Source organism: Phalacrocorax carbo, chromosome 1 (genome assembly GCF_963921805.1).
Source record: "Phalacrocorax carbo chromosome 1, bPhaCar2.1, whole genome shotgun sequence".
NCBI lineage: Eukaryota > Metazoa > Chordata > Aves > Suliformes > Phalacrocoracidae > Phalacrocorax > Phalacrocorax carbo.
Window position 1 is genome coordinate 115,511,235 of NC_087513.1, and position 23,880 is coordinate 115,535,114.

General features: G+C 40.3%; 2 protein-coding genes across 13 annotated transcripts in view; both read right to left on the bottom strand.

Annotated features, from left to right (window-relative positions):
* Positions 1-185: 185 nt before the first annotated feature.
* CFAP298 (cilia and flagella associated protein 298) lies at positions 186-10,526 on the bottom strand. Of its 3 annotated transcripts, none has more exons than XM_064470811.1 (8): positions 10,392-10,526; positions 10,028-10,199; positions 8,032-8,199; positions 6,186-6,253; positions 3,925-4,083; positions 3,303-3,434; positions 682-777; positions 186-581 (listed from the first exon to the last, which is right to left on the bottom strand). In XM_064470811.1, the coding sequence occupies exons 2-8, from the start codon at positions 10,164-10,166 to the stop codon at positions 471-473; spliced, it is 873 nt and encodes a 290-aa protein (XP_064326881.1). In that variant the 5' UTR covers positions 10,167-10,199; positions 10,392-10,526; the 3' UTR covers positions 186-470. The 3 variants fall into 3 exon arrangements, with proteins under 3 accessions (XP_064326881.1, XP_064326890.1, XP_064326899.1); XM_064470820.1 differs by having other exon boundaries at positions 10,413-10,464; XM_064470829.1 differs by lacking the exon at positions 10,392-10,526 and adding an exon at positions 10,294-10,312.
* Positions 10,527-10,633: 107 nt separating this feature from the next.
* Positions 10,634-23,880, bottom strand: part of SYNJ1 (synaptojanin 1) — a 68,436-nt gene continuing 55,189 nt past the window's right edge. For all 10 annotated transcript variants that reach the window (XM_064470747.1, XM_064470799.1, XM_064470754.1 and 7 more), the window contains 3 exons: positions 18,845-18,953; positions 17,909-18,129; positions 10,634-13,796 (listed from right to left, as the gene is read on the bottom strand). In XM_064470747.1, coding sequence (XP_064326817.1) covers positions 12,942-13,796; positions 17,909-18,129; positions 18,845-18,953 — 1,185 coding nt within the window. In that variant the 3' untranslated portion in view covers positions 10,634-12,941. The remainder of the gene's footprint in view (positions 13,797-17,908; positions 18,130-18,844; positions 18,954-23,880) is intronic.

Consider the following 23,880-nt stretch of genomic DNA (forward strand, 5'->3'; position numbering starts at 1 on the left):
GACATGCAAAAAAACACATTAAAAACATCACTAACTTGCATGGGATCAGCCTGGGAAATCTGATCTCTTATAAAATAAATTACCTTGTACAGATCGTACCGTCTAAAAGAAATGCAAGAATCAAGAAGAAAGTATAAAGACCACTCAAAACAACACCAAACATTCTAGTGCATATTTACTAGATATATTACCCATGAAATAGTTTAATATTTCAATATTCAAATTACAAGTTTCTAATAGAATAACAAACTTCAACCAGATTGATTCTATTCTCTGCAGAGACAAGTGCTGCTAGAGTTACACAGAAATGTAAACGTTTCTTGAAAACCTAAGGCTGAAACAGGCAGCTGCTACAGAAGTGACAATTTCAGCTTTTGTCAGCAGAATCTACCGCACACAACACAACTCCTCATTGCAAACAAGTGTGTCAACCAAAGAGCTTGAAGAGGCAAAAAGGTGTTTCCAGAGCTTCATCTTGGCCTCCATTTGATGTCTTTTACACCATGAAATTGCCTTTTCAAAGCGTGGCTGTCTGCCCACTCAGCATTTAGAAAGGAGTCGTCGTCATCCTCTTCCAGTTTCTGCAAACAGAACCGACAGGTTAAGAAGGCAGTAATGAATGTCACCTGCCGTCAGCATCTGCCACAGCACAGCTCACATACTGTAAAAAGACGCTGTTACCTTAAGCTCCTCCTGCTTTCTGTAGTAATACAGCATCATCTGTTTTTGCTCTTCATGACTAATCAGAGGTTCACGCCCTGGAGCTCCTTGTCCTTTCTGAAAGGGAAATCATAAATTTTATTTATGATGGCGTTTGCAATACAAAAGAGAAGCTGCTATGAAAAGATAGCAAAATATTTCTTCAGACAACAGGATTTCTCAAACTTAATAAGGTCCCTCAAGACAGGAAGATAAATGCTGAGAAACTTCTGCTGTATTCAAAAGAGAATTATTTTTTCCATCTCAGCATCTGAATCACACTGTCAATTTTGTGGACATCAATGGAAGCTGCAAACAGGATTGAATCTATTTTACTTAAACTTCTGCTCTACAACACATAATAAATCTCTTTGCTTTAAGGCCATTCTAGACAGTTCAAGATGGGCCCATCCATCTTTAGCTCCCCTGCTCATATAGACTCAGATGGCATATGACTTAGTAAAGCAGGGAAGGAAGGCAGTCACAAAACACTACAAATAAACTAAATTTTATTTGCTACTACAAAGAAACATTGGTTGTTTTTTTTTCCAGGCAACTGTCCTCATGGAAGAAATGATGCGCACAGCAGAAAATAGCTGATGGCAGCTACTGTCAACAATAGCAAACAGAACAGTCTGAATGGAGATGGTGAATCCTTTCTGGAACAAAAAGGGTCTGAGGTGGTTTAAATTTTGTCTCCAACCCAAGAATGCAGGCATTCCTTGGCAGATAGAAAACTACTGTACTACTTTGCATTCTCTGAAGAGGTCCATCAACTAAAGAGTAAGACAACTTTCCTGGGAGCCTATACTACAATGGCTGTTGAGTTGTCACACAATTTTTCAGTCACCCTGATAGGAAAGAGAAAGTAATTCTGGTCTTCGAAATGACAAACACATAAATGACCTGATTTATCTTTGAGGAATTGTACTGCAGACAACTGCAAATAACAACATCTACCATAAATATTAATGCTTTCTGTGGCAGAGCAGCTCTCACTGACACATAAGTGAAATGCAGCTCCAGAATAATTCTGAGCTATGGATAAGTACTCTGAGATGTTTGACATTCACAAAAGCAACCTATGAATGTGGTATTTTATTTTTATATATACATACACACACACACGAACAGGGTGAGCGTCTTCTGACAAAGCTATGAAAGTGAAGTGGAACACCGAATGAACATTCTTCCCTTGAGCATGGCACTCTCAGAGATGAGCACAACTGTGCAGTTGGTACAAAATCACTTTGTCAAAAAAAAAAAAAAGTCCCAGTAGCTTGGTGCTAATTCTGATATTGCAAGAACATGATCATTGCATCAAACACTTTAATGCTGCCTGCAGCTTCCTCACAAGGGGAGGGGGAGGGGCAGGCGCTGAGCCCTTCTCTCTGGTGACCAACGACAGGACCCGAGGGAATGGCAGGGAGATGTGCCAGGGGAGGGTTGGGTTGGGCATGAGGAAAAGGTTCTTCCCCCAGAGGGTGGTGGAGCACTGGAACAGGCTCCCCAGGCAGGTAGTCACGGCGCCAAGGCTGATGATATTCAAGAGCACTTGGACAACGCCCTCAGAGATATGGTGTGAATTTTGGGGCTGTCCTGTGCAGGGACAGGAGTTGGGCTTGATGATCCTTGTGGGTCCCTTCCAACTCAGGACATTCGATGACCAGTATACACTTAATGAATGGCTTTTGCTGAAGCATCAGGTCTATAAAACTGAGGAGCAGCAGATCTTTGCCTCATTTTAGCTCACTACTCCAGAGGATGACTCAGACCTGTGTTCACAACTAATACAGAAGGCTTCATCTGCTTCGCTACATCTGACAACTGGAAGGTCTCCTTTCTTCAAAAAAATTTCAGCTGGGAGCTTTAGGTGAGCTGAAACTGACAGCGCAACTGGGTGGTGCAGGCCTAGCAGCTTGTTCTTCCTTCTAGCACCCAGCAAGTTCCCACTGCACACTTTGGGACATTGTTAAGTTCAGGCTCTTCCACAACCCTGTGTCCTCTCAAAGATGATGCATGTCCACATTTCCAAGGGAACTGAGACAGTCTGAGGACCTGCCATCAAGGAACTCAGGACATCACAGGCAGGAAATCAATGAGTTACAGACACCATCTTTCAGACACAGAACAGACTGAAATGGGGACGAGAGGTGTCCACATCACATGTGCACAAAACATTAAAAATGTTTTTTGAAAGCCAGAATATGGAGACAAAATATTCACAAGTACAATTAGAAAAACTGGGCAGACTGAATGAGTGGGTCTGTTCAGTGCTCTGCACCGAGATGAAACAGTTGAGGGTTTTTTAAAAACTTTTCAGTTTGTATTTCTTCTATTTTTACATACCTCTTTGCTGTACTTTAGAAAAGTGCTATGGAGCAAGTAATAGCAACTACAGTATTTATCTGACAGGCAAAGGAATTACTAAAGAAAAACTTAGTATATAATAAATTAAAACCTTAAAATAGATGTACTGTTTTAGGACACTCAAGCCGGAACTAATCTAATTCATTTTATACACCTACAGACAATTCTCTTCCACAGAAACTTAGACAGCCAAAGGTGAATAACTTGTTGAGAAACCTCCCAGCAATACTTACTTTCTGTATCTTGACAATGATGGTTGTTTTCTCATTTTTGCCTACATAGTCAGAGAGCAACTTTGTTTCTTTCAGCTCCTTTCCTGCCCACCATAATTGTGCTTCTGATTCTTCTATAACTTCAAGTCCAGCCTGTGACAAAAAACCAAACAAGGTGATGTGCTGGGGGGTGTTGTTTTTAGCTTTTTTTCAAACCCAGAAAAATCTTCTGGGAAAATCTGTCCAGAGTTCCTAACAGAAAGGCCAGTGTAATTTTACACTATACTTCTGCTTCATCTTTCTCCTCATACTAATCTACAGCATTTTTGTTCATATTCCATTCAATCTTGATCTAACATAAACGCTTTGGGCAATAAATTCTCAATACTGGCATCAGAAAGAAATGACAAGCTATTTAAAATGAGTCCCAGACTTACCTGAACTTTGTATGTAGATTTGAAATAAACTTTATGCATCTGATTTCTAGCTAAGCTACTGGTGTGCGTTTACATAAACTATCAGACAAAAATATTAAACAAAACTTGTCATGCAAATGAAAACAACCTTCACTGATAAAGCGGAGATCAGCATAGCACATATTTAACGCAGGCACTACATATAAACCAAATACGTTACTGCATACATGAGTTCCCGACAAGTCTTCTTTATCTTCAAACTCCATCCTAATTGGGTCATGTGGAGGCAATCCCATTGGATACACAATCATCACAGCCCCTCGGAGCTGGTCCAATGCATCTTTCACCATCTCCATAGTAACACACACGTTGGCCTGAACTTGTTTCTGAAATACATGCAGGGATCATGGGTGATTTAAAAAAACATGAAGAAAGATATTGCTTTGTAGTCAGTTCAAAGGTTCAACAGTGGGATATTTAAGCAAAGCTAACTGGCTGCACAAAGTTATTAGGAGCACAAATTTTCTTGTTTGAACATCAACTTTTGAACACATCACTACACGTTTGCCCTCTCCATTTAGCTTGCTTTCACTGCGGAGGGGGAAAAGAGATCTTCACTACATTTGTGTAGGAGACATTTAGTAACAAATATCTGTGGGATACAGGCATTCAAATAAGTACGCGTATGACCACAGAAAGTGGATGGGGAGTCTTTTGTTCCAAGTACTTGTGATGCATGACCAAGATTCAAAACAGCAGAATTTAAGTGAGGGCTTGAGAAGGGGCCTAAAACTTGAGGGGAAAAAATAGAGCACATGTGAGCAGAAGCATAAAGCTTGGCATATTGCACAGCTTATGCAGAGATCTGCAAGATCAAATACTTGAGATCATTCCAGACCTTACTGTAACAGAATGAGGAAAACCAAGAAACATCTGGAAGAGAAGAAAAAGTTTTTGCTTATGGATTTAACAGTTCCATTTTAAGTAACAAGGTTTATAAGAAAGAGAGTAAGAGAATGTTGCCTCCTTGTGGCCATTCTTAAACCAGTTAAGTGGCTAGCCCAATTGGCTTCTCAATCTCAGATAAGCAACCATTTTTCTTTAAATACACAGACATATTTCTTCATTTTCATCATTTTAAAATGATGAACGTAACTTCACAAACTATCTTTAACTTAATTCACTAGCAAATGGCAGTAATTTCTGTAGTAAGTCAGCATGCAGTGAGGCAATTTTGCAACTTTTAATTGTAAATGACAACATGGTATATATGGAAGTTTCACCCAGGCAGACATACAAACGGAAGACCGGATCTGCGGATATTTTCGACTCAAGATGTAAGAAGTACATATTATTAATTTCCTCCCTGTTTAGAAATAGAGTTGGTGAGATGCAATCCAACAGAAAAAAAAAAGTCCATCTGGAGAAAATCTTTATAGTCCAGAAGCTGTAATCTGAAACATCTCTCATTTTGCGTAGATTTTGCTATGACGTAGAACAGTTTGGCTGAAGTCTTGCCTCAATTCAGGAAAGGTTTGCTGCAACTCAGTACACTGGAAGCATTGCCAGGCAAAAGGGCAGCTCCCCCACTTGTCTCTGCAAGGCCTCTGGAAATACTGAGCTGCTCACTCTACATGACTGATAGGACACTGTTATCAGCAAAAAAACAGCCAAGAAGGCCAATTTAAGTGCACAGGCAACACTAAAAATTCAGTAACATTATCTAGTCACATAACTAGTCTAAAGCTGTTTTAAAGTTCCACACATACTAATTCCCAGAATTGTAGGGGCGGGGAAAAGAAAATTACTTGCAGATGTTTACAAAAAAAGCAGTCTGATAATAAATATTACTTAATTTGCGTTTCAAAGGTATATGAAAGCTGAGTCACAATACAGAGCATCTACAGATTTGATAAAGTGAAGCTGAATAATTGAGGCTATGGTCCCATCAGGGCATACCCTCACACTTAACTTTAAAATCACAGGCTCATGAGGACTGAGCATGAGTCCAAGTGCTTGTAAAACCAAGGCCTAATCTAAGAGATTAGAACACATTTTTCAATTAATTATACGTAAAAGTTGAAAGACTATGTTAAAGAGCAAAAGGTACTATGCCAGGAACATCACAGAATGCAGTTAATTTTTCACCAGGAAACACGACAAGCATTCACCCAAAGAATGCATCAATAGCAAATTAAAAGCGTGTGGATAAAATTAAATGTGATTCTATGATTCAATGTTGTCTCAGCTGCCAGCATTCACTTGGGGTTTAATATCTGATTCCTTAACTTGCTGAACCAGCTTGCCAAAAGCCATTAAGAAAATCATTAACAGAAATGTCAGTTTTTATTAGACTGTTCACTTTGTGACATTAGTCAAAAGTTGTTAGCCCTTACACTGAAGAAAGCCTATTTTTCCTTAAGCTGCCCAACTACACAGCACCTATTAAAAAGGTCCCACACACCACACGCTACTTCAGGCAACTTACCTTAGAGATTAATGCCTTAGCTTCCTCTATTGTCTTCTTTATAACTTGCTGCATTTTTTCATTTGGAGCTAAAAAGGAGACACATATTTAATAGTCTACACTTACTAAAAAGAAACCAAGAAAATTACTTGTCCAGGTTATTCTCTACTGTAAGCAAATGAAACATTGTTAAATCATAAAGCAAGAGAGACTCTACTAAGTTGCTGTCTATTTACCAGTTTGCTAGTTCATTGCCATATTTCTTACCGACTTTAGAAACAAAACAGTATTTCTCCACAGAGAGCCAAACCTACTTTTCCACAAAGGCATTTGATTGGTATTTGGAACTTCATTTGGGACAAAAATACTGTGTAGAAAGCAACAGCCATAATCTCATACTCACCACAACCAAAACCAAGGCTCTCTTTCCTGTGCCGCACTTACAACTGTTGTGGGCTGTGCTGGCAGATGGGCATAAAAGGGGACAAGAGCTTGGCATTTTCTGGTTTTTTCCAATTAAAATTTCACGTTAACAGCAAATGCAGTTTTGCAAATACCATGTGCATTTCATATTATAGTTACCTGTTTCAATTGTTATAAGAAGCCTCTCCCCAAAACCAAAAATCCAATTAAATCATATTCATTCACAGCTGAACATTTAAATGCCTCATCTGGTGGTATTTAGTTTGGCTCACATTTACATATGATAATATCAATATTATAACTTTTGTTAATACTACAAACAAATTCATCCCACTAACAAACAAATGCACAAATACAACTACAAGTGGTTCTGTCCTTAAGTTAACATTGCTTGCGAAGTTTTATTTTAAGGCCCCACACAGCCCACAACCATTACGCTCAGCTCAGCTAGTTCTTAGAACACAGTTAGGAGGGAAAGCATTTCATGATAACATAAGCTCTTAATCAAGTTCACAAAAGGTTTAAATTTGATTGGGCAATGAGTTGCGTTACAAGAATTATCTTCCCCAAAACAAGACACTTGGAATAACCTCTTTGTGTCTGACAAGTTAATCTTAAGTTATTCAAAGATTCCTCCTTAACTGAGCTGCCCTGCAATCAACTAAATCAGTCTAAAGGGCTGCCGTGGTGTCAGGAGTGCAGGGGCAGACAGCAAGAAGACAATCGTGGTCTCTTCTGTGCAATCAGTTCTCATGCTCTCGACTTCAAAGTGGTGCTCGACACACATACCAAGTGCCAAGGCAAAACCACTTGGCTGGAGTCTCAGAAGGAAAAAATTACAGGACTGAGTTCAGTAAGTCTGTGTCACAGCAAATGAGAGAAAAGGAGAAAGGTTACAAAAACAGCCTGTGGATGTATCTTGGAGCCTCTGGAGAAAAATTGTACATAACTATGCATTTAAAAACAGGGAGAATAATTAAAGTGAAACAGTCAAACTTGCTTCTGCTAATTGTTTACTTATCTTTGGAGTTTACTTCCAAGTACTAGAGTTGCAAAGTTAAATAACAGATGTGCTGAAGAGATATACTACTACTTAGGCTTTTATATCAACATTACACCAGGCCCTAATCCAAGACAGAAGACTTTGGTACGTAACTGATATTTTAGCTGATCCATTGTGAAAGCAGGCTCTTGAAATAGCTACTCCTTAACAAATCTATGACTACCTTTAATATAGTTTATTTATAGGTTTATATTTAGCAAATAAGCATGAGCCAGCTAAGATGCTGGCCTGAAATATGTATACTTAATATCTACTCATTGTTCTCCCTCTTTCAGGACAGTGAGGTAAAAGTGAAAGTTCCAGAATTATGGTGCTCCTGTTCCTCATTCTATTGTAGATTATCTGTGTCTGCTGGGAAAGATACATTTATGACTGATTTACCATGTCCGTTTCTGCGCCTCATTTCATCCTTCTTGAAGACACTTCCACCGCTCGGTACACACTTTTCTGCCCACTCATCCTTTAACTTCAGTTCTTCGATTTGCTCATCTGTCAGTCCTTGCATATTATAAGGCAAGAAAACACCATGCTCTGCCAGCTCCTCCATCTCTTTAGCGTTTGGAGAACAAGATTTAAAATATGTGTTATTGAGAACATACCATTTAGAAAAGCCTTTCACATTATGTACACGCAGGCAAAACTTACTCCTTGCCTTCAGTTTCAGAAAAGGTAGGTAACTATATGGAATAAAAAATAAGGTACATATATACACACAAATATATAGCTGTATGCGCTGTAATTGCATTATTATTCATATGTTTCACATATATATGAGACAACATAACAAATGACACAGTACAGGTATGCAAACCTAGACAATACTTGCTGGCCATAACTTTTTCTTCTTGGTATTTCCTTAGTCAGCTTTAGCTGACTGCATATTCCTTTGCCTAAGTACTTTTAGAAAAGCAACTTCTTTCGAAAGGAAAAAATGAATTTCTTTACAGTTCAGGATATATGTAACTGGACTCCCTATAGCTTTGTCCATATGACATCCAACACAAGGGCTCAAATTCACACCCAGAATGAAATAAAAAGGTCTCTACAATAATTTATGTCTAATCAAGAAACAATGGTACAGGGGATTCTAGCTGAGACAACAGAGAGATGTAAACACTGGTTACCAATGCACAGCCTGATGCAGCGAGAGCAGACAGCGTGTGCATACAGTTTCCTAACCCTTTTGTCTATCCTATCATGTCTGATCCACTGCCTGCAAGCTATACTCACTACTTTCCCCCAGAACAACTTAATCCTCGAAGGCCCTCCAGCCTCTTTGCCATAACCATATTAATTAAAGTGCATCCATCTCACAATAGACACCAGAAGTACCCCAAATCCCAAGAAATGGCAATTCTGTTCCTGTGGCTGGCAACATCGGTATACACGTGAAAACATGAAGGCCGAAACTAAATTAGCAAGTACAGTGGACCAACAGCAACAGATCTGTAGAAAGAGTGAGTGCTGAAAATACAGTAACCACAGTGTTCGGGTTTTGGAATTTCTTTTACATCAGATTAGCCTCAGGTGCTATGTACGCATCTGAGGCTGGAGCATATCAGGCGTGGATGACTGCACCCTTCAGGTCAGTCCCATCTGAAGGGAATCCCAGCCCACGCGTCCCCAGGCTGATCCACAAAGCAAACCAAAGTGCGGTCAGTAGAGACAAACAGCAGGTATTTTTCAAAAGCTAACTCCTGAATTAATCTAAAGCACTAATTTAGACACATCCTGTGACTCTCCATCAATCACATGGCAAAGGGATGCCTCGCACCACCCGTGCACTAGGCAACGTGAGAATTTCATTCATGTATCGGGTACACCTCTGGTTGCAAAGGATTTATGTGGCCGCTGTGGGATGGAACACGCTGCAATTCAGTCAAGCGATGGAAGAATTTTCAGCCAGGTACAATGGGAAGCTCAGAGCTCCAAATGGTCTCCAAAAAATAGGGACTACTAAACCACCGGAAAGTGGGAACTTACACACGGCTTGACAACTTCAGCGGGGATTCACTGTTCTCTTAAACTTAGGGTAGGATGGCTTGCCTGTTGCTACGCTGGGGTTTGAGAGGCACACCTTCAGATCCCCTGAGAGGCTGCAGCCAGGTAACCCCTCCCAGCGCCGCCCCTCAGCCCCCGGCCTGGGGGCCAGCGGGTGGGGGGGGGCAGACACCCAGGACACCGAGCAGCGCTCCAGCCGGGGGCAGCCGGGCCCCCCTCGCCCTGAGCGCAGTCTCAGAGCTCCGCACCCGGCAAGGACGCGGCCAGGCCCGGGCGGCGGCGAGCCCACCCCTCCGTAGGCTGCGGGGAGGGACGGAGGCCACGGGGCGGAGCCGGTGCCCGCCGTGGCGGGGGATGAGGCCGGCGGAGCCGGTACCTGAGCACAGCCGCTGCACCTTCAGCCTCCCGTTGTAGATGCGGGCAACGAGGGGCGCCAGCTGGGCGAGGCGGGAGCTGCCGGCCGCCTCCAGCAGGAACTGGCTCTCGTCGCCGCGTTTCACGTGCAGCCGCACCATGGCGGGGCCGGCGGCGGCGGGACCACTCCGCGCCTGCGGGGGGAGAGGAGGAGGCCGTTAGTGCCGTTGCAGCCGGCGGTCTCGTCTCCCCTCCCCCTCGCAGCAACGGATCCGCGTCCCTGGATACCAGCGGCGGGGAGGGAGCGCAGCGGGAGAGGGGGACAGAGGCCACCCCGAGGGCGCCGCCCACCGCCCGTCTCCCGCCTCCGCCGCCCCAGCGCCCACCGGAGCCGCGAGCAACGGTACCGCCCGCCCGGCGCCAACCCCCCTCGGCCGACCCTGCCCCTCCGGCCCGCGGGCGCTTCCGCTTCCGGCCCCGCCGTGGCGCCTTCAGTGACGCTGTGGGCGCTCCGCCCCCCCTCCGAGCCACAACCGCGAGCACCGGCGTTCAGGGGTCGCGAGGGTCCCGGGGAAGCACCTGAGATACAAAGAGAGGGAAAGAAAAAAAAAAAAAGCTAAACTTTCTTAAGGGCAGGTATGTTTATTTGATGAATACACCACCGCCTTCCACAGGGTAGATACGGAACGTGGTACGCCACCGCGTCGCACAGTGCGGCTCTGGAAAGGATACAGCCATAAGTATTCGTGTGCCACAAGCAAGAAAACCGTTACACTTAACAGAGCAGTTTACCACAGGGAACACAGACTTCATGAAGACGTGTTGAGCGTTTCTAATTTTAATTCTTAGTATTTTCAGAACTTCTGCTAGTAGTTCTTGTCGTTAATGCACATTACAGCGGTTAGCTATGTATCTACACACTATATTTTTGGAGCATTTCTTGTGATCCTTGCAGTGCTTTGCTGTCAATAATCCTGTAAAGTGTAGAGGTGCTGTACGCCAGGTACATTTTAGACAGTAGCTTTTAATCCCTGTTATTATTCAACAAAGAACATATTTACCACATAACTCCCACTAGCAAAAAGTTTTCCCCCCAAAATTGTTTTGCTAATGTAAGAATATACCAAAACACCAATCACACAGATGTTTATAGCAACAGTTTTAAACAAGGTAATTCACATACCGAAGCACAAGAGTATAGTACCATCGCTGTTTAAAGTGTACAAGTACTGTTTAATGACCTGAACGGAAAAAAAGCACAATATAAAACTCACTGTCGTCACTCCTCTATCCAACTGCAGCTCATGGCTAACCATATACTGTTCAAAGAAAGAGTGGATTATTTTATAAATACTGTTTTGATACCATTTGAGAATTTTTTAAAAAAGGTACCATCGTCGTGTATTTTGTTACTAGAAATATAACGCTGTATAATGTTGTGTTCAGCCCCTGGTTTTGCAGAACCAGTACAGTTTGTTCGCCAGTAAGCCAATGTGCGTGGGCATGTATTTGCAGTCCCGCAAGAGATGACAACATTGTGACATGTTTGGCTCTGGGTGAAAGCACACAGCTGCGGATGCGAGTTATGCCCTAAGCCACTGCGAATTGTAAGGAAAACTGCAGGGTTTTAAAGCGTACATAAATGGAGCTAAGGAAATCAGTTATTTTAAAGATAACAAAATACCGTGTTTTAGGTAATCTCATGTGAACTTTAGAAAATCATAAAAGCACGAAGAGTTGTGTTTTTGTAGCATAATGTGTAGAACTGTGACAGCCTTCACTAGCCTCAAAGCAGCACCACACAGAGGATGGTCATGGTCTCTGGACAAGAAAGAGTCACTGATTTAGTTTTAACTGCAAAAGTGACAGAATGATATTGTTCAGCTCAGAGAATTACTGTTCTCCTGTTTCCTTTGAAAGTGAGATTTTAAAAATACTGCAGGAAGTCTAGTAGCTGGGGAGGATGCCGAGCAGACAGCCCAATCCAATCACATTAACATGACTTTCTCCTCTGATGTTGTAACACGGGGGTGGCTTCCCTCACTCAGGTCTTTCTATAGGACAGGAAAGCCCTTCTAATGTGCAAAAGAGGAGAGTGGGACAAACCAACTCCAATATGTTCTCTGCAACTGGTAAACACTGCTTTATCTCAAAACCCAAGGGGAATATTTTTCCAGAGTTTGCGGGAAAACCTGTTGTATCGGTCATTTCCAATTTGTAGAAAAAAGTATCTTTAAAATAGCCATGAATAAATGGATGATATGGAACAATATTCTGAAGTAATGCTAGTGAATAAATGTCACAATAATATTTAATAGCTGAAATGTACTGACACAGAAAACTAAAGTCAAATACTGAATATATTAATATGCAAAGTTTTGTTTGTATTTTGAAATTACTTTTGTTGTGCCTCAAATTCAAATATAAGCCTTACAAATATCCATAGCCTCTGTTATAAATTAAACAACTTCTAAACAATACTTGTCAACATTCAAATCTCATAAACTTTGGCAGCTCTTTGGTAAATACTTATAAATATCAATTAACAAAACAGTAAAAAGGGAGTGGGGAGGCTACCAGTAGGGAGCCTCCTTTTTTTAAAAAATTCCACAAAGGGGAACAGAAATGAGAGAGCTCCCTCAGCAAAAACTATTTCCAAGATCGGTATATTTTAATGAGGTTAGTAGCTCATCCTTCTTTTCTCTGTCTATTCAAATACTATTACATCAGGATTTTAATAAATTTCAGACAATCTTTTGTGCTCTACCATATATACATACTCAAAATTTATACACAAACAATAGTGGTTGTTTATGAGTAGAGTTAAGTTTCAGTGCATTTGACAATTAATTATTGCACACAGAATAATCTCAAATGCCCAATTATTCTACTGGATAAATGTATCAATAAATATAACCTCTTCTATTTTTGAACATCTATCTTTCTGTGAAATCTTGCGTTGGTGACACCTTAGGTGCCAAAGAAGTGAAAGGATCTGCGGGGGATCTGTTGCTGGTTATTCTTGATGGTACAGGAGGTGCAGGTGGTCTTCTTGCTGGCATTGTATAGAAGCAATCAGCAGAACTTTTATTCCAGTCATTATCAAAGTTAAAGTCTGAACCAAGAAAAGTATTTCGTTCAGTGCCCAGCAAATCTGGAGATCCAGCTGACTCCCTGGAACCGATCTGCTTAAAATCTGGAACACTGTTAGATGGCTTTAGCTTTACATTGAAATTCTCATCATCATCATCAAACGTTACCCATCCTTTTGGCTGTACATTTTTTACCATGAGAGATTTACTTCGCAAGCAAAAAGTGTTTTCAGATGCATCAAGAGAAAATACAGGCTTGCTTGTATTACAACTGGGGGGATTTAGAGAAGGGAAAGGGTTGCAAGCGGCACGTCGTTCTAGCAAATGTGAAGTTATTTCAGACTCTTGTGTCTCCATTCTAAATGGGTTTCCAGCATTAGGAGTTCTTTCAGTGAATGGATTTGTGCAGTTCAGTCCAGTAATAAATGGATTTGGAGAGGTGCGCATATGTTCCTGGGACGTGTTAAAGGTTGGAATAGTAGGCATTGCTGGCATGCAATTTACAGTATTCAAAATTTCAGCATTTCTTTGTGTTGCTGAAGGCAACTTTATCAACTCCTTTTGGTTTAAAGTCGAAACGGATGATGTTCGAACAGACGTCTGCATCTTTGACACAAGCAGCTTAAATGACAAATCTTCAAAAGGGTCACTGTCTAACTGTGTTTCAAGTTTAGTGCCATATGTTCCATTTGTTTTAACCTGGAAAGAAAACAAGATGCTCAGTAATCACATGGCTGGCTGTTTTAAGATTATTACTAAATTCCCATTTCTCACTCTTCTATGACAAGAAAAGAAGCTCTTGGGCTTAAATGGAAACATCAATACAATCTGGTTCTAACTTACACAATGCGCTTGCAGTAGAACGATTGCTTCTTTTCTGGAAGACAATAACCCTTAACCCCTTCTCTGAAGAAAAGCCTACTAGTCGTTAAACACAATTTCCCCCCTTGTTGGCTGATGCATCTTGAATCTACGTCATGCAGGTCAGAATCCTAGCCAAAGGCACTAGTGGACATTGCATTAAAAAATCCTCATGAAACTTGGGAAATTATGCTGTATTCTGAACAAGTGGTGACCCAGCACGATTATGAAATAAAAAGCTCTAGGTTTCATTGTTTGAGAGTTTATAACACTGATGTTACAGGCAATATTTAAGCATCACAATGAAAGGAAAAATTAGTGTTATTAGTATAAGCACTTCAGACATTTCTGTGCAGTCAAGAAGCACTGGAGAGGCCTACAGATGTGTATGTCATGTGAAGGTACAATCATCAGTCTGTAATGTTTTAAAATGACAAGTTATTGTTTAGAATAATACCAAATGGAGAAGAGAGTTTTCTCCACAGAACTTCTCATCTTTTAAAAACAAAATATGCCTGGTTTTGTAAATTTCTTCAAACAGCAATGCCACTTTTATACCTTATAACCACCGTCCAAAAAGGTAGAATATCTACCTTTGTTTAAGTCATCACGCTGACAGAACAGAGTTTGGAGCTTCCCCTCATTAAACGAATGCAAAGAATTATGCTTAAGTTAAAACAGCTTCTGAGAAATCAGATTTCACAAATTTGTCACTTTAACACATCACCTTAATATACCCAGATTGTTTGCATATTTAGCATGAAAATTCTGTTAACTAATGTTTTGTTGCACTAGGATGCCAGCTAAAGCTATTAACTAAAACACAGTATAGCCTAACCTCAATTTTAAACATCTTGGGTTTACTGCATTTATTGTGAATAGTTTGAAGCATGTCTCCACATATCCACTGCCTAAGCAGTTACGCAAAATTAGTCTACAGGCTTTAGAGACCCTCAGGAATAGTAAGAATATTATACGTTTTTCCCATGTACCCAGCATAGCAATTTCTTTTAAAAAATTGCAGTCGTAGCTTGAACTGGTTGGCAGAAGAAACAAAGTAGGCTGGCAACAGTCCCTTTGCTCTGGTGTTTTTTTTGAAACAACAATGTCGGATACATGCATCCCTGGTACTACCACGTCAGAGAGTTTCTAAAATAGGTGAGGCCTAATGTTACCAAACCACAGAGTAGTTCAATATTGGTATTTTTGTATGTATACAGTAAGTGTTTTGGAAAATAATATTAAAACAAAGGCATCAAGTAACTGAGGGGGGAAATGTTAAAAATTGAACTGTAGAAAGCATATAAATCAAATGCAACTTGGCACCAGCTGGTTAAGTTTTGTGTTCATTAACTAAGTAATCAAAAAGTACAAGATCCCAAAGAAACTATCAATGCCAGTTGCTCTTTATGTGAAGTAAAAATTTGCTCTGAATAATTCTGGAACCAAACGCTTTTAAAATCGTAACAAACAATATATTTTACTTTGGGTAATAGTGAGGTCTCTGTTCTCTGAGAAATGTGAAATATGGGTTTTATTTTGAAAAAACTTCGGCAGTGCAATTGCATCGGGATTTATTTGTATTAAAGAGAAATGTTAACTCCACATAGACCGAGACCAGGAGGTTCAGCAGTGACCAAGCAACGTACGTGAGGTTCCAATTGTTTCATAAGAGATGATGAAGCAAAATATTTGCTATGGCACTAATAAATACAGTTAACAGTATCAATTATAATTGCATTATGAAAGGAAAAAGCAAACCATGGTATGACAGTCAATTCATTAATGGGGACGGGTGATTTTTAATGTGGATGAGACTGCAGATGTATGAAAACAAGATTCATACATCTTTTCTGCTTGAATAGATGGAGACCACATACAACACTGGTAAATAGTCAGATACCTGTTACCCTGATGGGTGCTCCTGCTTGTGAAAGAGAAACAGACATCAAAGGAAAGAAAATTAGGAAGAAAATCCAAGTATCAAAGCAACCTCGTATTAAAAATACTTCAAGTTTTCACAAAGCCATTTTTTGAGATATGAATACAAACAAAAAATATTTATTACACACCATACTAAATTTTAAATTTCTGTTGTATTCTGTTGTAAGACACATAAGCTCTACTATTAAGATTAAAAAAAAACCCAAAAAACAACAGCTCAAGCCAATTCTGATGTTACTTCCATAGAGACAGTCATTGTGCAGCTGATTGTCCTATTTTTTAAAGACTTATAAGAATTTGACTACTATTGATCTAATTCTAACCATCTATTAACATGAAAAGCACTATAGCCCTCATTCTGGGAACTGTCTTGGTATACTCAACTCATCTATAGTAATAGTTTTTCAAGCTGGAAAAAACATAAGACTTCTCATTCAAAAACCAAAAATCTCCTTAATTTACAATAAAGAAAAGTAGTTATTGTATACAGTTTTTTTAATGTACCGCTATCCTTAAACTATCTAGTTTGGATATTGTTCACAGTATAGCCGCAGCATTACACAGCTCAAAAACCTGTTTACGGTGTTCTTGAGCATCTTGTTGACTACTGTGTATACACAGAGATTAATGTAATTTTCGTAAGAATTTTGAAAGAACTGCTTGCACCTCTTTCACAAAATGATCAGTAGTAAAACTACATTTAGAAGGTGTGAGGCTTTCAAAAGTGACACAATGCAATCTGTTTCTATTCACAAAACTGGTATGTTCTCAAGTACCTTACGCCTCCATGTATATTCTCTGCTGGCAACACTTCATACTTTCTAACAAACTACGAAAGCCCTGATATGCTACCTGTATATTCAGAAATATCCTCTGTTTTTTGGCCTAAGTTTCCAAAATTAAAAAAAGTTAACAGGCAGAGAGAGAGCTTCAGCAGAAAGAAGAGCAGAGCATTTAAAGATTTTTCAATTAGAATTCAAAATCAACACACTGAGGACTGAATCTGGCTGGTTCACTGTGGTACAAAATAGGTATTAACTAACAAGTGGGCTTCAGATGCAGAGATAAGGTAAAATCTAAAATACTGATGAAAGCTTATGTAGTCATAAATATCCACAGCTGAGTGTGTTTAAAAAAAAACCAAAACAAAACAAAAACCCACAAAACAAACACCAGAGAACAAAACCACAAATGTACTCTTGGTAAGAACTGGGCATAAATCCATCAGCTTCAGTAAAATCTGTGCATTTATTCAAGTAGTGTATTATCTGGCCTAGCACCTGATACTGTAAAAACTAACAGCACTGGCCTTCAGTGAAAAAGTTTAGCCTTATGTATATATAAACAACACTGAAAACTGACTTCTGCGTTTTTTCAAGAGTAGTTAGAAACTATGGCTTTTCCCAGAAAAGGGGATTTTTTTAAAATAACAATCTAAATGGTCCCACAGAACAGAATATTTTTGTTACTGTATTAAATTTTCAGATTATTTTGATATGCTTCTATATTTTAATTGACACTGGTGAATGGGGAGAAATGTACTTCTATTAAGTATCTCAGTATCGTCTTCCTGCAATGAATTACCATCAACATAAAGCACCACATCGTGCAATCTATAAAGCTTACTTTATAATCAAAACCTGTGTTAGCTAGTTACTATACAGTTTGTCATGCACGTGCCATTATAAAATTAAATTTCTTAGACTGAGTACTTCTCCATACAAAGTTATCAAATGACGACATAATTTTAAGAACAAGCTGTCCATAAGTTGTAAGTCTGTCATACGAAATCTTAAGTTAAATGTTTAGTATTTGAGATGTTAGTTATTCATGGACAACACATAAGCAATTAATTACTATCCTACTACAGCCTGATCTTTGAATCCAATCTTTGGACCTTTATTTTTGTTTGCTTGCTTTAGGAGACTCTTACAAATCTACAGCATTCACTACAAGCTGTGTTAATTTACGTAATGAAAAAACATATATACGAGGTTTTTACTTACTTGTGGCTGTGAAGGAGCAGATTCAGAAGGCAAACTGTGAGATGATCGGCTACGAGGAGGCGGTTGTGGGGGTTCCAGACTTTGTGGGGCACTCATCTGAGCTGGATGCGATGCCACAGGTATCAGAGGCTCCTGCATCCTTAGCACAGGCGGTGGCTGAGTGGTGGGCTGAGCAGGTCCAGCAGCCTGAGGCTTTAGTGGTTCAGGAAGCAATGGTGAGCCTGCAAGTATATTTGCAGTGTTTTTCATTGTAAAGAACTGTAATAGAACTCTTGAGCATGGCACGAATGAGAACACATGGCTGCAGAAGCACCAGACAGAACTGCAGAAGAAGGGGCTGTGAGAACAGCAGGTGTTTGTGGCAAGAAGTCATCAAAAGCTCAGCATATCTCCATTAAAAATTATTACTGCAGATACAAAATAGAGAACCATAAACTGTGTCATTCTGAAGTGTACTTCAGTTGCATTTAAAAGTATTTTGGAAGTCACTGTTATGAAATGCATATGTTGATATTAATACAATTTTAAAAACCCTTTAAGCTTAGGAAGTGGCTTCGAGAGTCAAACATAAACAGTGTTCCAAGTATTATGATTACAGAGCAACCGTTGCAGAGAATGATCCAGTGGTCAACACCTATGATAGGACATGCCAATGTGCCCAGACCAAAACACAGATGCAATCTGATCAAAGTTTCTCTTGACAGCTTGAACTCTGTGGGTCTAGATCTCTTCTGACTGCTGCCTATTATCTGATAAGGGTTTACAATACTTGTGGATGATTCAAGACTAACAGAAACTGCCAGATGTTACTATATTTGGGAATCTTCATTTCTAGTGAAAAATGAAGACATCTGTTGAAAACAAAGCATTCAAACCAGAGGCAGTACCTCTTGACCGAACAGTGACATTTATTTTTACCTTCTAAAGTAAACTTACCCCTTGGTGGTTCAGCTGGTTTGGTTTGAGTTTCAGGTGCTGGTCTTCCCCCAGAGGGACGGACATGGCTTTGTGGTGCACTAATAACGCCAGCTCGAGGTGGAACAGTCTGTTGCAATAATTGGTAAAAGGCAATTATTTTAGTTCTGCTTCAGCTCTGTGGTCATCTACTGTTAAATGATTCAGGGTAATTAGGACTCCATGAAAAATACTTTGGTAACAGTTGCTGACCTGTTTTTTTTATGCACATATAAAAGCAAAGAATATATTTGCAAAACATTATGAGGGTTCAATTCAAAGCAAAGGATTTTTACAACTGTTTTCAACTTTCTATAAATATTTACCTGTGCAACGTTTGAAACACTTATTATTTTAGTATTAGTAAGATAAATTTACCTAACAAGTCTGTGAATTGTTGTAAGCAACAGAACTAACAACAACTACTTTATTTGGCGATCTCATAAGGACACATTGATAACCCACAGTCACGCGACTGTAGACACCATCCACCTTTTAGGCTGTAATTATAACCTGCCATTTGCAAACAGCTACAGTCAATTTTACACAGCAAACGTCCAAGATATGCTAAAAGACCACGGTTAGTTCTTTTCTCTCAAACTTATGTTTGCTAACTGTGAGGTAGATACTGTTTTTCCTCAGCAAACGGTATTAATGAAACATACATTCTGCCCCATCTGTAGGCTGGAGTCTTCCTAAACTTGTTGGAATACAAGTTAATATGCTGGGAATGGAATCGCTCTCATAAAACAAAATAAAAAAAAGTCTACATCAGTATTTAATGAGAAATAGGAAACTATTCCAGATTACAACTGAAGGTGGATGAATTACAAGCACCACGTTTGAAAGCTGAATGTAAAGCATTGAATAAAAATGCTAGATTTCAGTGGAAAAAAAATAAGATCACGAGACAAGATAGTTTGTAGGATTTGTTTCCTCTAAAATTTTGTGTACTTGGTATATTCTGACAAAAGCTTAGCAACAGTGGACATTCTAGAAATGGTTTTTAGAGCAAAACCCAGTACACAGCTCTCTACACAAACAGGACTTCAACCCAAGCAAATACACTTCACGACTACAAAACAGGTATTATCCTTGATCTTACTTCTACTAGATCTATGCACTCTACTTCAAAGACTTTGTATAACATCTGATTCATTATGCTTGGCTGAGTCCATTTAACAACCCTCTCCATGCTTTAAACCACCTAACCTCTGAAATATTTGTCTTCCCTTTGATTACCAAGATGCATGTTGTCATTTCATTGAATATTTTGAGAGTAGGCAGAAGGATGGCTGGATTAAATGCCAAAATGTATTTAAAAAAAAAAAAACCAAACCAAAAAACCCAAAACAAACCATCAAAAAGGAACAGAAAAGAAACAGAAGGGAAGTCTAACATAATCCTCAGGACCACTCAGTGGGAAGTGGTGCCTGCCGTGGCTACTGTCCCTGGTCCTGAAATCCTTGAAATGAAATGCTGCCCAAAAAACAACCCGAGGAAAACAAAGGAGCATCGGTCGCTTAGGAAATCCAAACAAGGGGTGAGCTGAGGCTTGAAAAGCCGAGAAGATCTTAGGAGCTGTTTTTTCAGACCTTCCATTACATTTGTTTAGTTGGTTTGTTGCGGGGCTTTTATTTTGGTTTTTGTTTTGTTTTGCTTAGGTGTATTTTACAGAAAATCTCAACATCAGCAAAAGAAGAGACGCAGTCAGCTTTGTCTTGTCAAATTATGCTGGCAATTGCAGTACCATGGTCCTTTCTGGAAATGAGCAAGCAGCTCTAACTGTAATTCAGACTGGGTGTTGAGAAGCACAGCCCAAGAAAATATTACTACTTTTTTTCCATCTTGTTCACATGAACAAAAATTCTTGCACTTGTGCCAATTCCAAGACACTGGTGGAGTCTCTTCTGTATGCCCAATCTTTTTACTGAATTATTTTGATTTAGAAATGGCATATCCCATACTAGCTCCAGATTACCAAAAAAGAAAAAAAAGAGTGAGGCATATTGTGATAAATGAATACATGCTTTCCTGTGTATACCAGGTTTTCTTTATCCAAATTTTAGAAGAGGGTGTTTTACATTTCTGGTAAAATAACAAAAAAGTGCAAAGATCAATAACTGTTCACTGTGAGAATCAATCTCTGAGAAAAATGAATCCGCAACAAGTGACTTCAGTGGTGGCTTTCAACAGTAGTTTTTAGTGGTTTCAGTATTGTACAGGACTACAACAGAAATGGCAAATAGCAGTAAGGTGCAACTCCTTTAAGCTCTACACGTACTCTCATATCTCTGCACAGCTGGCAGCGTTCGTGTGTTTCTTGCTCATTAAAAAGGTGGGAAGGCACTCTACAACCTTTTATAAAACAAATTTATATGGATTTAACTTAAACTCTTGTGGTTAGCAGCATCTCTCTCTCTCTCTCTCTCTGCCCCTCTCTCCCTCTCTGTCCCCCCTACCCCCACCCCAACTGGTCTATCACTGTACCTGAAAGGAAGATACAGCATTAAAGAAGAGGTGCCATGTTTGTAGATAGATCAAAAATCTCATCAGTCTCTATCCTACTGACATTTATTCAAACAGAATGCTTTTTAGCCTTACTAAAGGACTTGTGTTTGTGCCCTCCGTCCTGTCAGCGTCGTTGTGAACATTATCCCAATGAGAAGAGCAAAATGCCTTAAAGAAGGAAAACAAAGTTCTCCAATGACCAAGAAACTGATAAGAAAGAGCCAACTTTTGCTGCTGCTTCATCTATAAAACATCCAGGTATGAAGAGGCATGATCTAAGTTGAAGAGCCTGGAACTGCCAGAACAGAGGGAACAAAGTAAGCACAAATACTGTGGTTGATGTAGACAGAGAGAGAAAAGTCAAGTCCTTCATGCTGCTGCAAAAATTCTCTCTGAAATATGCTGCAAAGTCTAAAGAATTATGATCAAACAATGCCATTTCTTAGTAATTCTTTAAGGAGACCTATAGCTATTAAAACACTTTCTCCTTCCCTAACACAAGGCTCCTACTTGCTGCTGTTAAGAGAAATAAGGCAGATGTCTTCCAACTCTTCATTTCTTGCTTGTAGTGAAGCACTCAAGCACCCATAAATCCTTCATTCAGTTCTTTCAAGTTCAGTTCCACGAATAAAGAATGAAATGCAGGACTAATGATTGTTGAATGTTTTGTTTAACTAGTTGAATGTTTCACTTTTACAGGAAGACCCTTATCAAAAGGGTCTTTGTAATATCTCTGTTAGTGATAGCCTTGGCTGCAGTGATCATAATATTGTGGAGCTTGGGATCCTGCTGAGCGTGCTGAAAGTCAGCTCTAAGACAAGGGTTCTGGATTTTAGAAAAGCAAACTTCAGTTCACTCAGGGCTCAGTTGGGAGGGATTCCATGGGATGCTTCCACGGAAGATAAAGGAGCTAGTGAGTGTGTCAGGGAATAGAAACTTTTCTCAACATTGTTGGCAGGCAAGTTTCTCTAACAAAGCCTGATCATTACAGCAGCTGAGCAGAACAGTTCAATCACCAAGGTCGACTCAACAGGAATGTGCGCCCTGTTATCTAGGAGCATGCGTCCTCTGCGCATACGCCTGAACTCAGGGCCAGCTGGCAATGTGGGGGGAAGTGGCTTGGACCCGCTAGAACTTCCAAGCACCCTCTAGTGACAGTACTGGGCATGCGCCCCACCGCTGAGTGGGAGGCGTGGGTAAGTAGAACAGTTATTGACTATGCAAGAGCACAACATTATAAAAGGGGAAACCAGCAGAGACAACGGGGGAGCGTTCTGGAACATCACCCCCTCCACTGGCTTCAAAGATACATTGGACACCCGAAACCCCCACCCCAGATCCCACCCTCCACCCCCCAAGACCGCCACAGATCCATGGTGATAGCTATCACAACAGTCCCACTCTCTCCCTCCCTCTGGTTCCCTTTTTCACCTTTTTTTCTCTTTCTTTGCTTTTCTCTCATGTATCTATTTTTGGCCAGATAAAGTGACTTGGCACTTGACTCCATTTTGAGTCTTAATTCTGTTCCTGAGAATGTAAAAGGTACCTAGTCACAACAACACATTGGAATTAATCAGAAGTTAAGCCCAGCCGCCCCCAACCTCCCAGTATTATCTGTGGTTGGTTGGAAAGCAAAGGGGTTTAAGCTCTGCCAAACTATTCAACCCAACAGTGGATCGTGATAGAGTGCTGGGAGTTCTTCCAGAACTCTCTCTTGGAAGCACAAAACCAGTTTATCCCCTATAAAGGAAAGGGAAGTAAGCAGAGCAAGAGGCCCCCTTGGCTCAACCATGACCTCCTGGGTCTACTCAAATCCAAAAGGGAAGCATGCCAGAGATGGAGAAGTGGAGGATTATCTGTTGAGAACTACAAGGGCATAGCCAGAGAGTGCAGAGATGCAGTTAGAAAAGCAAAAGCCCAGCTCGAATTGAAACCGGCCGTAGATGTCAAAAATAACAAGAAAGGTTTCTTCAGACATGTCAATCACAAGCAGAAAAAGAAAGGAAACATAGGCCCAGAGTTAAACAGAATAGGAGAGTCAGTCACCAATGATGCAGAAAAGGCAGAGGTCCTCAACATTTTCTTCACCTCTGTCTTTACCAGCACTGCCAGGTCCCAGGCTTTGGGAACGAAATTCCCAGTTGATCCAAACACCAACCCACCATCAGTGAAGGAAGAGTTAGTACATGAACTATTACAGGAGCTTGACCCCTACAAATCGATGGGCCCTGATGCCATCCACCCGAGGGTGTTGAGCGAGCTGGCTGACATCATCGCAAGGCCACTCTCCATAATCTTTGAGAAGTCGTGGAGAACGGGGGATGTCCCAGAGGGCTGGAGGAAGGCAAATGTTACCCCTATCTACAAGAAAGGCTTGAGGGAGGATCTGGATAACTACAGGCCCATCAGTCTTACTTCAATCCCTGGGAAAGTTATGGAATGAATCCTCCTGGGGGCCATCACAAGTCAAATGAAGCAGGTGATTGAGAAAAGCCAACATGGCTTCA